This window comes from Geotrypetes seraphini, chromosome 12 (assembly GCF_902459505.1).
Source record: "Geotrypetes seraphini chromosome 12, aGeoSer1.1, whole genome shotgun sequence".
NCBI classification, from domain to species: domain Eukaryota; kingdom Metazoa; phylum Chordata; class Amphibia; order Gymnophiona; family Dermophiidae; genus Geotrypetes; species Geotrypetes seraphini.
This window is the reverse complement of record NC_047095.1, coordinates 117509666-117526473: the sequence shown is the minus strand read 5'-3', so window position 1 is coordinate 117526473 and position 16808 is coordinate 117509666. Positions and strand designations below refer to the sequence as shown.

General features: G+C 43.5%; 2 protein-coding genes across 2 annotated transcripts; both read right to left on the bottom strand.

Annotated features, from left to right (window-relative positions):
• Positions 1 to 1654: 1654 nt before the first annotated feature.
• On the bottom strand, positions 1655 to 6003 carry LOC117346362 (putative uncharacterized protein DDB_G0283467). Its single transcript, XM_033915785.1, has 4 exons — positions 5874 to 6003; positions 2786 to 2974; positions 2391 to 2473; positions 1655 to 2276 (listed from the first exon to the last, which is right to left on the bottom strand). Exons 1-4 carry the CDS (start codon positions 5950 to 5952, stop codon positions 2253 to 2255), a joined length of 375 nt encoding a protein of 124 aa, XP_033771676.1. The 5' UTR covers positions 5953 to 6003; the 3' UTR covers positions 1655 to 2252.
• A 3511-nt stretch (positions 6004 to 9514) lies between these two features.
• LOC117346804 (cell wall protein DAN4-like) lies at positions 9515 to 15490 on the bottom strand. Its single transcript, XM_033916913.1, has 5 exons — positions 15358 to 15490; positions 13881 to 14012; positions 11288 to 11368; positions 10296 to 10378; positions 9515 to 10175 (listed from the first exon to the last, which is right to left on the bottom strand). Exons 1-5 carry the CDS (start codon positions 15434 to 15436, stop codon positions 10152 to 10154), a joined length of 399 nt encoding a protein of 132 aa, XP_033772804.1. The 5' UTR covers positions 15437 to 15490; the 3' UTR covers positions 9515 to 10151.
• Positions 15491 to 16808: the final 1318 nt, after the last annotated feature.

Sequence of the window (16808 nt, the reverse complement as noted above, 5' to 3'; positions counted from 1 at the left end):
GTTAATATATCAAATCTCTGGTAGTCTTCTCTTTGCTCAGTGTTTGGCTCTCATTGAGGGTAAGTTTTTCTGTCACTTGACTGCATAATGTGCAAAGGGTGGAAGCTGCACTTGTCATTTTGATGAATCCAGATGTTTATAGGTACTTATTGTTGACTGAGATTACTGCAGGGAAATACTTTTAAAACCAATAGGAGGGAATATTTTTTCACTCATAGACTAGTTAAGCTCTGGAACGCGTTGCCAGAAGCTGTGGTAAAAGCGGAAAGCGTAGCTGGTTTTAAGAAAGGTTTGGACAAATTCCTGGAGGAAAAGTCCATAGCCTGTTATTAAGACATGGGGGAAGCCTCTGCTTCCTGGATCGGTAGCATTGAATGTTGCTACTCTTTGGGTTTTGGCCAGGTACTAGGGTCCTGGATTGACCACCATGAGAACAGGCTACTGGGCTTGATGGACCATTGGTCTAACACAGTAAAGCTATTCTTATGTCCTTATTGTAACCAAAAAGTTAATTATTTTCAATGGACTATTCTAATTTGAATCTGATTGAAGAATAGAATTAATGCAGAGAACTGAAAACTTATTGGAGAGTCTCTTCTCCTTTGGGTTTAAATCATAAAAATCTCATCAAGCTAACTATATTATAGATTTAGTCTAGTATCTGTTCAGTATGAGGGCTACCAATAGTTTTCTTTCTGGTACATCCTCCAGGTGTTTTGGTTTTTAGACAAGTGGCCTCTTTTTCATGACAGAAATCATGACTGGCTAATAGTCTGGAGACATGGGGGTACTAAATTTACCTCAGAATGGGCAATGGATGACACAGCGCTGCCAGCTTATAGTGGGAGAAGAGTAACAAAGCATTTGGTAGAGGTTTTTAAACAGTTTTCCACATTTGAACTTAAGCCGAGTTCGAAATTGAGATACAATAGGCATTTCCCTTCCCCAGAGGACTTATAATCTCAAATTGTTGATGAGGCAGGGGAGAGAGCGCCCAAAGACACAAAGAAAGACAGTAGAAGAAGCAAGATCTGAATTCTGGTTTCTCAGCCTATTGGGAGCTGTTGGAACAACACCCATATGTGGCTGACTCATCCTGCTTGTCCTAGGAGAATCTGGTTTCTCAGCCTACTGTTCTCACCAGTAAACCATTCCTCCATTCTCCATTGCACAGGCAGAAAGTGATGACAGCTCTGTCTGCTCACAGCTAACGCTCACTGGTCAGGACTTTTAATACTGAGAAATCCATTATATAAATGTTTCAATTCATGCCTCCAAGTCCAGGACTCTTGTCCCATGGCTCCTGGTTTTCCCATCAGCCAGTAAATGTTTCATGTCATGTAGATAACATCAAAGGTGACAGTCCCATGCAAGGCACTGGTTCATCAGATTAGGCATTCATTGCAAGGGTGAGAAAGGGAATAATTGTTGGGGTATGAATGGAGGACTGTTCCTTTAAATTGGTTTCACACGTACGTTCCTTTGCTTTCTCAGAAATATATATATATCTGTTCCTTAATGCCAAATGTGGATACAGTAATCAAAGACAGTAGGGACAGGGACTAGATTTGATAAATGACACATTTATTCACTTTTGTTCCATACCATACAGAAAAAGGGTTTACAGGCTCTGAAAAGATTCAGTAAAGATTCTTATTTTAGACCAACCAGATGAAATTCCCCTGTTCTCAAAACATTCACCCATCCTTTGTCCATCTTCACTTACAAAGCATTCTGCAATATGTCCTGCCTTTTCCCAGGTAAGAAACTCAAGAACTACAATACCCAGAATGCCACAGAAGGAAATAGCGAATCAGAAAGCAGCTTTAAGAGGTAGGGAGATGTGCTGTCTCCATGCAACATGGGAATAAACAGCTCCAGATCAACAGGGTTAGGTGGAGCCTATCATGCTTTTACATCCTGCTCTATCCCCCAGGGCATGCTGGGATTTTAGCTCTTAATTTTCTTCGACACTGAAATGAGAAATTTCAGCAAACAGTGAGAAGTGAGGAACTGGCTCAGTTTGACATCATGCTCTTAAATACTGCGTGATGCACTCACAAGTATATAGAATGATTTTAAATACTGTACATGGAATAAATACTGGTTAGATTCATACATGTATATATAGGGTGAAGAATCAAAATTATTAGATTGTGAACAAAAGAAGGCTCCATGTCTCGCTTCCTCTCAGCATAAGACTTTCCTGTGTTCTCAGATAAGATGTCGATCTTCTCACAAGATGTCGGTCATTATGCTCTCCATACGAAATACCCCTGGGAGGGAAAATGACAGAGAGAGGGGGGTCTATGAATGCAGAATAAAAGATGTCCTATCTTTTAGTACTAAAATCAGAAAGAAAAAATGCGATAAGAGGGAGAGAGTCTTACCCAGGAGCAGCAGATGCACAGAACAAGGACTATGATGAAGGAGAGCATCACCAGAAGTGCAATGGCATAGTTTGGGACCGAAGCTAGTGGGATTGAGAGAAATAGAGAAGGTTAGATGATCACACTATGATCCAAGACCTGGCTCTAGATTAGTCTCAGCAGGCTCTAGATTAGTCTCAGCAGTATCAGAGAAGAAGATCTGGGTTTCACATCGTTCCTCATCTTATCTTCTCTGACTCAGCTGGGGCGAGATCTGGGGTCCAGTCCCCAGTGATGAGGAAGACACTAATGGGCAATGTCTAATTGCAGAAGATGGGCTTATCATTTAATTGCAGTACACAGGTTCACAATCATATGACAAGTCAAAACAGGAGTTGAAGTGTAGAATATTTTACTTGTAGAGGTTGTGGAAGAGGTGGTAGCGGTGCCGGTAGTGGTTGTGGAAGCGGTGGTAGGAGTTGTGGAAGCGGTGTTAGGAGTTGTGGAAGCGGTGGTAGCGGTGCCAGTAGTGGTTGTGGAAGAGGTGGTAGGAGTTGTGGAAGTGGTGGTAGAAGTTGTGGAAGCGGTGGTGGAGTTCTGTGAATCTGAAAAGTAAGAACAAGACATTTATTTTATTTATTGGGATTTATTAAACACCTTTATAAAGAGATTCACCCAAAGCACTGGACAACAGGTACAGTTTAACATAAAACTTACATTTTTGTTAACAGCATAACAATAGCAAAATGACCAAGTATAAACATGTATACAAAAAATGAGGCAAACTTAGAAACATTAGCTTCCAGGCTTCACAAATAAGAACATAAGAATAGCCCACAGGGTCAGACCAATGGTCCATCAAGCCCAGTATCCTGCTTCCAACAGAGGCCAATCCAGGTCACAAGTTCCTGGCAGAAACCCAAAGAGTAGCAACATCCCAGAATCTCAAAAAGTAAGGGAGATTCTGGAACCTCAACGAGTAGCAACAATCCAGAATCTCATAGAATAAGTGAGATTCCAGAACCCAAAGAGTAGCAACATTCCAGAATCTCAAAGAGTAAGCGAGATTCCAGAACCTCAAAGAGTAAATGAGATTCCGGAACCTCAAAGAGTAGCAACATTCCAGAATCTCAAAGAGTAAGGGAGATTCCGGAACCTCAAAGAGTAAACAAGATTCTGGAACCCCAAAAAGTAGCAACATTCCAGAATCTCAAAGAGTAAGGGAGATTTCAGAACCCAAACAGTAGCAACATTCCATGTGGAATCCCCAAAGAGTAGCAAAATTCCTTGCTACCAATCCCAGGACAAACAGTGCCTTCCCTATGTCTGTCTCAATAGCAATAAAAATATAAACAACTAAGGCCTCACAAATAGCAGCCCTTATTCTGCCTGGTTATCAATCCAGACACTGAATATTGGCCAGTATCCAGATAGATTCCGACAGCTGTGAGAGGCCTGGATACTCAATGCCTGCATGTGGTTTAGACACAGCACTGAATATTTGGGTCTAATTCATCCTATGGTCGTCTGTGTTTTATAAAAACACTTTCACAAGTTAATTATTCATCTTAATTTAGAAGCTTAGGAGTCTAATGCTGAAAATCCTTTACCCTCCTGTCCTAAATCAGCCCGCCTGTTCCCACCCATTTTTTTACACTCCTAAATTTAGGCGTTTAGCCAAATTTGGGGGACAATAATCATCCTGCAGTGGTCAGAGTTGCTGTAAACACAGCAAGGCTGCCAACTGGATCCAGATGGGCAGGGTTGATCCAGTCCTGGGTATACCAGGAACTTGTAGTTCTGATTTCCTCACTGTATGCCCTAAGAAAAACAAGACTACAGGTCCCAGCATGCACTGAATCAACCCTGTCCTGCAAATCTGGATCTAGTTGGCAGCCTTATGCTACAGCAGGGGTGTCAAATTCCCTCCTCGAGGGCCACAATCCAGTCGGGTTTTCAGGATTTCCCCAATGAATATGCATGAGATCTATTTGCATGCACTGCTTTCATGGTATGCTAATAGATCTCATGCATATTCATTGGGGAAATCCTGAAAACCTGACTGGATTGCGGCCCTCGAGGAGGAACTTTGACACCCCTGTGCTACAGGCTCGATTGTGCCCAGATGTTGAATGCCAGCACCAGTACAGGTATTTGATTTGAGTAACCAGGTCAGAGGTGACCTTTTTGTTGTATTTACTTTATCCAGGTACTTAATAGGATAGTGAACTGAAAATTGCTGTCCCTAGGTAAGTCAAGCCTCTGCCCTACTCCATCCCCCAGTCTCTCCTGCATGGCCCAGATATTGACTGGTTTGTGCTGACATTCAGTGACATCACACAGTTTGGGCTGACCCACAGATCATAAGTTAACTGGGCTGCAGCCTTTCCAGCCCGGTTAACTCCATTTAAATATAAGTTCTTTGACTATAAACGTTGGGACGTAGCTATAGTTATAGTAAATTTTTCAAGGAGGCCAAGGTAGAAGCATAAATCTTTTGAATATTGAACCCTGAATTTCCAACATCTGCCATTTTGTTTTTAATTGGTGGCCATGCCTCTCCATAAGAAGCAGGAAGTGCAGCTGAGGACATGTAAGGGCAACCCCTTGCACTTCCTTTTCTTAAAAGCTGGTCCTTCAAACCCTCATGCTAGACAGTGATACATTCTGTTCCGGACAGTAGACACATCACCTTTTCCTACAACAGTTTCTGTCATCTAAACTCGACTAGTTTTATACTTCAGAAACACGCTTACAGCTACTTCCAGAGTGGACAAGTCATCAAAATATTTATAATAACCTGAACTGCTGTGCAGCTTCCAAACTGGTGATTATTAGCCAAGTGTAGAAGAGGAAGACTTAATTGCCCAGGGAGCTAAAATAATGTGTCTTATGTCACACAGAGTTACCGAGAGGGCTTAAATAGATATAGCAACTCTTCCTAAGGCAATAATTCCCAAACCTGTCTTGGGAGAACTCAGGTTTTCAAGATATCCACAAAGAATATGCATGAGATAAATTTGCGTAAGAAGAAGGCAGTGTAGGCAAATCGATCTCGTGCATATTCATTGTGGATATCCTGAAAACCTGAGAGGCTGAAGTTTCCCCAGGACAGGTTTGAGAATCACTGCTCCAAGGTAAAGTTACTGGCAGATCTATAGACTAGAATTCGAGGTCCCAAGAGCAGGCCTGAAACACAGCCTTAGACCTGCACCTCTTGTATTCTAACAGAACATCGGGCTTCTTTTAAAAAGCTGTGCAGCAAACACTCCAATGTCCATTAATTCCTTATGGACGTCGGAACGATTACCACAGCAGCAGCCGTTAGCACGGCTTTGTAAAACGGGAGGTGGGGGGGAGAGGGGAGGGGGGGAAGGATTGTTCATATCTTTTCTCTCTCTTCAAAATAACTTCAAGGCACACAAAAGCAAAATTGAACCATCTTAAACCCGCCTTCTGCCCCCAATTGCTCCTGAACCCCTGTTATACCGCTTTTTCTCTCACCTGCTGTATGGTAGCTCAGAGCCAGAATCAGCACCAGAAACCCAAGGGCCAACTTGGGAGCAGCGAATCCAAGAGCCATGTCCAAAAAAGTGGGTGCCAAAGGATGCCGGAGGAGAAATCGATAGAAAACCAAAAGCAGCTTGTACTGGCCCGGAGAAACAAACAAGAGTATATATAGTTCCTGGGCAAGGAGGGCATTCCTCAAACTGCAATTATCCCTCATGGAGTTGGAATGATCCAGGTGCCGCAGTGCCTGAAGCTGAAAGTATGGGATTGAGAAATGTGGAATAGACGGTTTCCTAAACTTTTCAGAGGCGCATGCATGGAGAGCCATATCTGCAAATGCTCATTATCATTCTTGATTTCAGGCTGAGTCATGTCTCAGGCCTCTGCTACTGTTTCCTCGTGTTAGGAAGCTGATGCTATTATGCAAAAATCTCTCCACAAGTTACTTCTTCAGATATTTGAAAATCATCATGAACAGCAAAAAAAAAAGAAGATAAGAAACGCTCAATTACGAGTGCCACATAAAAATATGTGCTAATAGAATTCTAAATTATATATAGTGCTCAGTCACCAACCAAACAGTGTCATAAAAATGCCAGCAATGGTTGTACAGAGGGACCGTCATAGCACATAGAGAGTCCCTCTTACTGCCCTCCAAGTAACACGATATTAAAATATTAGATGTATCGTATAATAGGTAATGATAAATATGAACGTTACTTATCTGAATAGGATAAATTAAATGTGCCTGCTTCGCCTTCAAGATCCTACATGGCGTCCTTCCTCCCGTCATCCCGCTCTTTTGGAATTCCTCAAACCCACACTCCACCAGACCCTCCCAAAAACTGAAACTATCATTCCCCTCTGTAAAAGGTATATCCCGCGCAGGAAAACTTGGAACATCCCTCCCCTTTAGAACCACAGAACTCTGGAACAACCTCTCATCCCCGCTCAGAAACTCAAGCTCCTTCCAATCCTTCCGCAAACATTTGAAAACTTGGCTCTTTGCAAAAATCTAATCACCTCCCATTCTCCAGTATTCTGTCCCTCTCTTTCCTCTCCTTTATCCCTTATTGTAGTTCCTTTCCTCTTAACTCTGTAAACCGTGCGGAGCTCTGCGCTTGCGGAGATGGCGTGGTATACAAACCTAAGGTTTAGTTTAGTTTAGGATGAAGAGATTAGTGGAGGTAGGGATTTAACGATAATGCTGGACAGTTTGCTTTTGAAATCTCAATCAAATGCTGTGAAACTTTTACAACCCCATATTCGCTGGACTACTGGCCTCCCTTCGACTCGAGTTTCGCTCAAGGCGTCGTCCGGAAGGGGGCATAGCACGGCCAACGGGTTCGCTGCAATTCAGAGAGGGCAGCAAAAGCTGATGCTATAAACCAGGGCCACTACCTGTTCTTTTCTCTAGGGAGGGGCTACAGGAAGCTAACTCTCCTATTCCGTCTCCCCTGACTGCCCAGCATCTGTTTGTAAGTTGTGTTTTTTTTTTAAAAAAAAGCCCACTCATGTACAACTCTTTTGAGGATAAGGTCACATATACAGAAGCTTTTCAATAAATGATACGTTTTAAGATGAATGATTCTATGAAGATCTATGAATTCTTGGTTTCAAGATGTAACTATTTATTTGTACTTTAAGATATATGTATAAGTCGTGTTTTTTTACTTTAGGTATGTTACTTTTGTAATGCCGCTTAGGAATAGGCGATTGACAAATTATTTTAATAAATAAACTCTCTCTCCTATGGCCTGGAAAGAATCCCAGATCACTAAAGCCCAGGTAATCAACTTTTCTCCTGTAGTAATATTCCTTTTTGCAAGAGTGCCTCTCACAGATTACAGATTTGTCCCCACTTATAAACTACCTGTTTCTCCTGCCCACAAATTAAATAATACCCAATATATCATGGTAGCAGAAAATAAGACCTTTATGATCCATTTGGCGTATTTACCACCTTATCTACTGGCTTGCATGTTTCTTACAATCTGAGTGTGGTGATTTTACATCTCTCAGCCCTCGTCGTTCCCGTTATTTGATTGTAAACCACCTTGTTCTACCTTAGGAAAGGCGGTATATTTAAAATAATAAACCATAATAGATTACCCTATATACTTTTGTATGAGTCAAGAAATTTTGATTCCAAAATGCCTTCAAAAAACGAGGGTCGTCTTATCTCTGTCTAAGATCCCTTGGGTACCCAGCTGCTGGGACGTTGCCACATAAAGTATATTTTTCTTTAAAGTAGGGCCATGGGCAGGACCAGTGGTAAGCTGGCAGGCCATCGCAAGCACTCTCTACACAGTCTCTTTGACATGAAACAGACCATTCCTGGAGTTGTGAAAAGAAACTCAAACTTTTACTCCTTGTTCCAACGGGAATAAGAGGCACTCTTAAACAATACAGTTCCCACAGAAACAGGCACTATGCAGTCTTTCTCCTTACGTTTTAAAAGATAAAATCTCCTAGCAAAAGATCCTCCGTTTTGGCTGAATCATGATCTGTTGGGGGGAGATCTGCCTAAAGACAATTCTCCAGCCCAAAGCATGAGTTTAAGAGCCCTCTGATGATGTCACTCATGTTTCTTTAAATCCACCATTCAGAGAGAGCCAAGCATTGCCTGGGTCACATTCACTGCATGTTTCCAGAAGCTGCTGGAACTCAAAGGCTGAGTTTCCAACTTTGTATACCCTTCATTATCAGGGCAGATCAGACCATCACCACCTCCTAACCACCACATTTTTATGACCAGCAGCCCTAAGCCTAGGGACTGCTATCAACCATTATAACTCGACAAATCAAGGTCAGGAGAGATTCATGCACCAATACTTCTAGCTCCCTGGAATATGAAGCCTACCCCTAGATGCATATGGGTCTTTTTCCATAAGTAGCATAATCCAACATCTCTCCTTCTGCCTGCCAGCCCAGGTTTGGCGTCTCAATCCCTCTTCCCCTTACAGGGGGAGCTCTCTGGAGTAGGTCACAGACAGCCGTGCTCTCACTGCTCTATAAGGTCAATGGGGGGACTGGGATGCCAAACTGTGGGCTGGCAAAGGAGGAGAGGGATATATGCTACCAATCACCAGGGAGGGGAAGTGAGAGACAGAGATTGATGCTGGATAAAGGGGCAGAATGATGGAGGAGGATGGAGGGGAGGTGATGTTGGACTTGGAGGTGGAGAAGTTTGAGAGAGAGGGAACCATGTTGGACCCAGAGATAGAGAGGAAGGAGAGAGAGGGAGCAGTGGTAGACCCAGAGGTGGAAGGGAGGGAGTAATATTTGACACATTTTCAGCCTTGACTTATACATGGGTTATAGTAATTTTGGTCAATTGTAGTCTCCAAACTGCTCTTGACTTATACATGAGTGCATTAGGTAAGTGTCTTTTAAATGGCTGAAACAAGGAAAAGGTTGTTGGGGGTATGAAAATGTACACACACCCCCTAATATGAAGTGTGGCTGCATACCAGTGCCTGAAGTCTTATAAAATTTTAAGCCCAGGTTTGTCAGAAAGTTACCCTGAAGAGTTACCTTAACATCAAGGATATGCTGGATATAGAAATCAAAGGCAGAAGAGACACAGACCAGATTTCGGAAAGGATGTTTATTAATTTTATTTCATATTGTACAGATAAAAATAAATAAATAAATATAGGCTCTGAAAAGACTCAGTAAAGATTATTTTTACTTTATAGCAACCGGATGGATCCCCTGCTTTCAAAACATTGGCCCATCCTTTCCCCAGCTTCACTTGCAAAGCATTCTGGGATAAGTGCTGCCTTTTCCAAAGTAAGAAACCGAGCAACTACAATACCCAGAATGCTACAGAATGAAAACACCAATGAGAAAGCAGTTTTCAAAAGAGGGTGAAGAGAGGAGTGGGCTGCCTCCAAGAAACAACCAGGTCAACATAGATAGGTGAAGCCTATCCTGCTTTTGCGTCCCACTCTTTCCTCCAGGGCAGGCTGGGATCTTAGCTCCTAATTTTCTTGGACACTGAAATGAGAAATCTCAGCAAACAGTGAGAAGTGGGGAACCAGGACTGGCTCAGTTTGATATTATGGTAGCTTAAATGCCGCGTGATGCACACATAAGAATATAGGTTGATTTTAAACGTTGTTCATAGAATAAATTCTGATTATATATATAATCACAGAGTGAAGAAACACAATTCTTAGATTTTGAAAGAAGAAAGAGGACTCCTTGTCTCGCCTCCTGCTGTATTCTTAGATGAGATGTCGATCTTCTCACAAGATATGTCAGTCTTTATGCAAACATTATGAAATAGATCTAGGAGGGGAAATAACAGAGAAGGAGGCAGTGAGTGCAGAGTACGAGGCATCTTGACTTTCAATGCTAAAATCAGAGACCGAAAAAAGGGGCAGGAGGAGAAAAGTGGGACAATCTTACCATGATGCCAGTGAGGCACAGGCCCACAGCACAGGAGATGGCGGCCATTACCACAAGTGCAATGCCATAGGGCGGGACTGAAGCTGGAGGGAATGAGAGAAATGGAGAAGGTGAGATGATCACGCCATGGATTCAAGCTCTATTTCCTCTGTCTCAGGAGAATGGAGGAATGGGTTCCATTCCAAGCTCTGCCTTCTGGGTCTATGGGTTTGTGCTGCCAGCTGAGCGAGACCCAGGGTTCATTTACAGCACCACCGCCCCAGGAGCAGGCCATCCTCACTATGCCACTGGATAAAGTATTCCAGACTTCATCTCCTCTTGATACTTGTCATGTGATTGTTAACGTTTATACCAGACATGGGCAACTCCGGTCCTTGAGGGCCAGAATCCAATCGGGTTTTCAGGATTTCCCCAATGAATATGCATTGAAAGCAGTGCATGCAAATAGATCTCATTCATATTCATTGGGGAAAACCTGAAAACCTGATTTGATTCTGGCCCTCAAGGACCGGAGTTGCCCATGTCTGGTATAAACATTAACAATCATATGACAAGTCTCAAGAGGAGATGAAGTCTGGAATACTTTATCCAGTGGCATAGTGAGGGTGGCCGGCTCCTGGGACTGTGGTGCCCCTCTCCCACCCTCTTCCCCATCCCCTGCTGCCAGGGGCTTGCGCCCGCGCTCCTTCCCTGTACCTCTTTAACTTTGGTGCGAGCCGCAATGAACTTGCTGCCCGCGTCATCATCGTTGCTCTCTCTGATGTCTCCTCCCCGGAAGTGACATCAGAGAAAGCGCCGAAGCTGAGAGTGGCAAATTTGTCACTGCTCGCGACATAGTTAAAAATGTACGAGGAAGGGGCACGTGCACACGGCAGGAGGAGGAGTGGGAAAGGGGGGCAGAGAGGAGGAGGGGTGCCGGCACGCTGAGGAAGACCACACCTGGGGCAGACTGCCCCCCCTTCGCACCCTCCTTACTACGCCACTGACTTTACCTGCAGTAGTTGCAGTGGTGGTCTGGCTCGTGGAAGTGGTACTGGTGGTACTGGTGATACTGGTGGTACTGGAGTTAGTATCTGAAAAATAGGAACAAGAGATTACCTACTAGGATCCCATCAGCCTCTCTCTTAGTACATAAGAACATAAGAACATAAGCAATGCCTCCACTGAGTCAGACCCGAGGTCCATCGTACCCAGCAGTCCGCTCACGCGGCGGCCCAACAGGTCCAGGACCTGCGCAGTAGCCCCCTATCTATACCCCTCTATCCCTTTCTTCAGCAGGAAATTGTCCAATCCTTTCTTGAACTCCAGTACCATACTCTGTCCTATTACGTCCTCTGGAAGCGCATTCCAGGTGTCCACCACACGCTGAGTAAAGAAAAACTTCCTAGCATTTGTTTTGAATCTATCCCCTATCGTCCTAAAATAACTGGGGACCCAAAATTCAAGAAAAGCTGAGCTCCTTCTATGTTTGTGACCTATTTTCAGCCAAATTTTGGAGCCTAGAGGAGGTTAAATAGCGCTGTGTGGCCCAGCTGCTGATGCCCAAGGGTACTTTACTGCACAGTGTCACTGAATATTAGCTTTGACCACTGTGGCACTATCCGGTCAGTGTTGGGTTGGTTTAGAGACGGAGTCAGGCCATTGAATATCCAGGTTAAATTCAGACTGTGGCAATCAGCATTAAAAAAAAAAAAAAAAGCTGGTCGCCATGGGCTGTATGTTGCCCCCTGTTTCCAGCTGAAAATTCATCTTTATCTAGGTCGGGAGCTTAAAAAGGGTCAATATTCAAAGTAATTTAACCAGGCAGGAGAGGTTTAATGTCAGCGTTAACCACTAAAGTCATAGCCAACGGTTTTATGGGTGTTCTGGAGGCAGAGTCAGCACTTATGCAGTTAATTGTCGATATTTAACCCTTAAACGCCTAGGTTAAGAAGACAAATTGGGGCGAATAAAACAGTCCGGTTTCAAGTGAATTGTAGGGATGGAGATCTGATAAGTTCTGATCCAGGACATCAGAACACAGGCAGGGTCAGCACACAGGCGGTTCTGAACACAGGCCAGGTCGGCACACGGATCTAGGCCTACAGTGAATATTGCACTCAACTAGATCAAGGACAGACGGCTGCACAAAACCAGATAATTCGATGCCAGTGCCTGGACATTATGAGCCTAATTTAGGAGACTAGTACTGAAATTCAGGAAAACTCTTAACTTTTGTCCCTTGCCCTAAATCCACTCCTGTTGCCACCCACTTTTTCTGTTCCTAAATTTAAGAGTTCAGTGAAATTCAGTCCACAGAAGTCAGTATTATTGTACATGCAGACTGCCACAGGTTGAATTATGCCTGGATACTGAATGCCAGCCCCTATCCAGGTACTGTCTTCCAGTATCCATGTCTTTGTTAGCACCTGGAATTAGGGTTATCATATTTCTTCCAGTATAAGAGAGGACACATGGTTCCGCCTCAGCCCTGCCCTGTTCTGCGCAAGCCCCACACTAACTTCCTCCTTTCCTTCCCTGAGCTCAGGCCTATATCTGGATGGCCTCCAAGCATGTGTGGATGCGATGTGGTGATATCAGAGGCATGCGCGCATGCGTAGATGACCTCCAGATGCGGCCCCAAGCTCCTAAACCTGGACAAACTTCTGAGTTTTCAAAAACCGCCCAGACACCCGAACAGGTCTCTATATAGAAAACATATCCGGGCTAATCCGGACATATGGTATCCCTACCCGGAAGTTACCTGGGTACTAACGATATTCAGATCTGGTACCCAGATAATTAGCCTTTTTGCTTTCCTAAATTATTTGGGGATTTTCCTAGATAATGGACTAAAAATTGCTGCTACTCGAGTAAGTCCTGACTAAACCCTCAGATCATCCCTGTAGTGCAGGGGTGTTGAAGTCCCTCCTTGAGGGCCGCAATCCAGTCGGGTTTTCAGGATTTCCCCAATGAACATGCATGAGATCTATTGGCATACAATGAAAGCAGTGCATGCAAATAGATCTCATGCATATTCATTGGGGAAATCCCGAAAACCCGACTGGATTGCGGCCCTCGAGGGGGACTTTGACACCCCTGCTGTAGTGTAAAGATACTGCCAGAGTGGTCTGTGCCGACATTCATGGCATTACACAGTTTAATGCTGCTGCCACAGACTGTGCGTTAACTGTGCTTAACTCGGTTTAAATATCAGGCCCTCTGAGTGTCAATGTAGACACTTAGCCCTGGTAAATATAAATCTTTGCATACTGGGCCCTGGATTTCCAGTGACTGCCATTTTGTTTTAATTGTTTGCAGTATCCTCCTCTAGTGGTAAGAGGCAGGAACTGCAGCTAAGAATATTTAACAGCAGCTTTGCCCTTTGCTCCCTCTTTTTTTTTTTTTTAATCCTAATTCTCAAGATCAGAGAATGATAGGCTAACATTCCCTTTCCCTAGGCCAAGCATAAGTACAGCTCCATTCATCTAAACTAGCCCCAAAACATGCATGCAGCTTCTTCCAGGGTTGACAAATCATCTATAACACCTGGACTGCTGATCATATGACAAGTCAAAACAGGAGATGAAGTGTAGAATACTTTACCTGTAGTGTTCTTAGGGGTTGTGGAAGCGGTGTTAGGAGTTGTGGAAGCGGTGTTAGGAGTTGTGGAAGCGGTGTTAGGAGTTGTGGAAGCGGTGTTAGGAGTTGTGGAAGCGGTGCTGAAGCTCTGTGAATCTGAAAAGTAAGAACAAGACATTTATTTTATTTATTGGGATTTATTAAACACCTTTATAAAGAGATTCACCCAAAGCACTGGATAACAGGTACAGTTTAACATAAAACTTACATTTTTGTTAACAGCATAACGATAGCAAAATGATCAAGTATAAACATAAATTCAAAAAATGAGGCAAACTTAGAAACATTAGCTTCCAGGCTTCACAAATAAGAACATAAGAATAGCCCACAGGGTCAGACCAATGGTCCATCAAGCCCAGTATCCTGCTTCAACAGTGGCCAATCCAGGTCACAAGTACCTGGCAGAAACAACAAAGAGGAGAGCAACACGTCTGATAAAAGGGATGGAAAACCTCTCATACACTGAGAGATTGGAGAAACTGGGTCTCTTTTCCCTGGAGAAAAGGAGACTTAGAGGGGATATGATAGAGACTTACAAGATCATGAAGGGCATAGAGAGAGTAGAGAGGGACAGGTTCTTCAAACTTTCAAAAAATAAAAGAACAAGAAGGCATTCGGAAAAGCTGAAAGGGGACAGATTCAAAACAAATGCTAGGAAGTTCTTCTTTATCCAGTGTGGGGTGGACATCTGGAATGCGCTTCCAGAGGACGTAATAGGGCAGAGTACGGTATTGGGGTTTAAGAAAGGATTGGACAATTCCCTGCTGGAAAAGAGGATAGAAGGGTATAAATAGAGGATCACTGCACAGGTCCTGGACCTGTTGGGCCGCCGTGTGAGCGGGCTGCTGGGCATGATGGACCTCAGGTCTGACCCAGCAGAGGCATTGCTTATGTTCATATGTTCTTATAAGTAGCAACATTCCAGAATCTCAAAGAGTAGCAACTGGTGATTATTAGACAAGTATAGAAGAGGAAAACTGAATCTCAAAGAGCTAAAATCACCTGCCTATGGTCACACACAGAGTCACTGACAGGGCACAAGTAGGTAAAGCAACTCTCCTTAAGGTAATGAACAGAAAATTAGTGGCATATCTATGGACTAGAACATACTGTCCCAGGAGCAGGCCAGAATCGATCATCTTTTCTTTCTTTCTTTTTCAATAACTTCAAAGTACACCAAAGCAAAGCTGGTGCACTCAGGAAAATGAAACAAATCCAAATTCTTGAATCATCTTAAACCCACCTTCTGCCCCTAATTGATCCTGAGCCCCTGCTATACCCCATTCCCTCTCCTCCTCCTCCTGCCTTTCAAAAATTTTAAGAAGTTTTGTTTTAATACTATTTGTTATCATTTATGATATTTTACTGTACATCGCTTAGAAATTGTTATAGGCGATACATCAAATAAAATTGAACTTGAACTTGAACTTGAACTCCTCACCTGCTGTATGGTAGCTCAGCGCCAGAATCAGCACCAGAAATCCAAGAGCCAACTTGGAAGCAGCAAATCCACGAGCCATTTCCTAAAAATGGTACCAAAGGATGCAAGAGGACAAATTGGTCGAAAGGCAGAGGCAGCTTGTACAGTCCCTGAGTGCGAACCAGGAGAATATATAGTCCCTGAGCGAGGAGGGTAGTGCCTCGGGCTGAAAGCTTGTGACTGAGAAATGAGAAACAGACTGTTTTCAAAACTTTGCGAAAGATACACTCGCATGCAGGGAAGAGCTACATCAACAAATATTGATTGTTTTTGATAGCAGGTTGAGTCATGCCTCACATCTGTGACCTGCTTTCTTCCATTTCCTCATATTATGGGGCCACAGCCAGTTCTTTTCTCGGGGTAGGAGTGCCTGGGTAACTGTTTGGGTTAAATGAAACATAGTCTCCAATTCCTTCTCTCCCCCTTTGTCCCTCTGACGCCACAGAATCTGAAGAAGAGGCCCTCCATTTCCTCATGAAAACTGGGGCCACTACCAGTTCTTTTCTTGGGGTAGGAGTGCTTGGGGTAACTGTTTGGGTTAAATGAAACAAAGTCTCCAATTCCTTCTCACCCCCCCCCCCCCCCCTTTGTTCCTCTGACGCCACAGGATCTGAAGAAGAGGCACTGTCTGTGAGTTTTATAAAACTCACGTACAACTGTGGATAAGAGCCGACTTCGCTCAAAATGATTGGGAGGTGCTAAACTTAATGGAAATGACCCCCCGACACACACAAACACACACAGTCAAAGAGTTTGTGTACTATTGGGACCGCTCAAGTACCCTTAGAGCTGGTTCCTATGCATCTGTGTTGTTGGATAAGCTTATAGCAGCCAAGAAAGCTTCAAGACCAGCACAAACATAACATTACAGATTTCTATTCCGCCAGTACCTTTTGGTTCAAAGCGGATTACAAAAAGAGTTATGGAAGAAGGGTTACACAGTTAGATCAGAGATCGTTTCCAAGAGAGGGATAAGAAGGATCAGGGGTTGGGGAGGGGATGGTAAGAAGGGGTATTCATGGTATTAAGCTTTATTAAGGGATTTCTTGAAGAGTATAGTTTTTACTTCCTTTCTGAACATCTTGAAGTCTGGGGTTGTTATCAATAGGTTGGAGATTTGGTTATCTATTTTTGCTGCTTGAGTGGCTAGTAGGCCGTCGTATAGTTTTTTCCGTTTTACTTCTTTGATTGGGGGGTAAGTGAATGGAGTGTATGTTTTTCTATGCCTGGTAGAGGTAGTTTGGATGAGGCGGTCGTTTAGGTAGATTGGGCTGTCTCCATTTATAGTTTTAAACAGTATACAGTAGAATTTAAATTGATTCTTTCCTGGATTGGAAGCCAATGTGAGTCGATGAATGCCTCAGTAACATGGTCATGTTTCTTCAATGAGTAGACGAGTCTCAGAGCTGTAT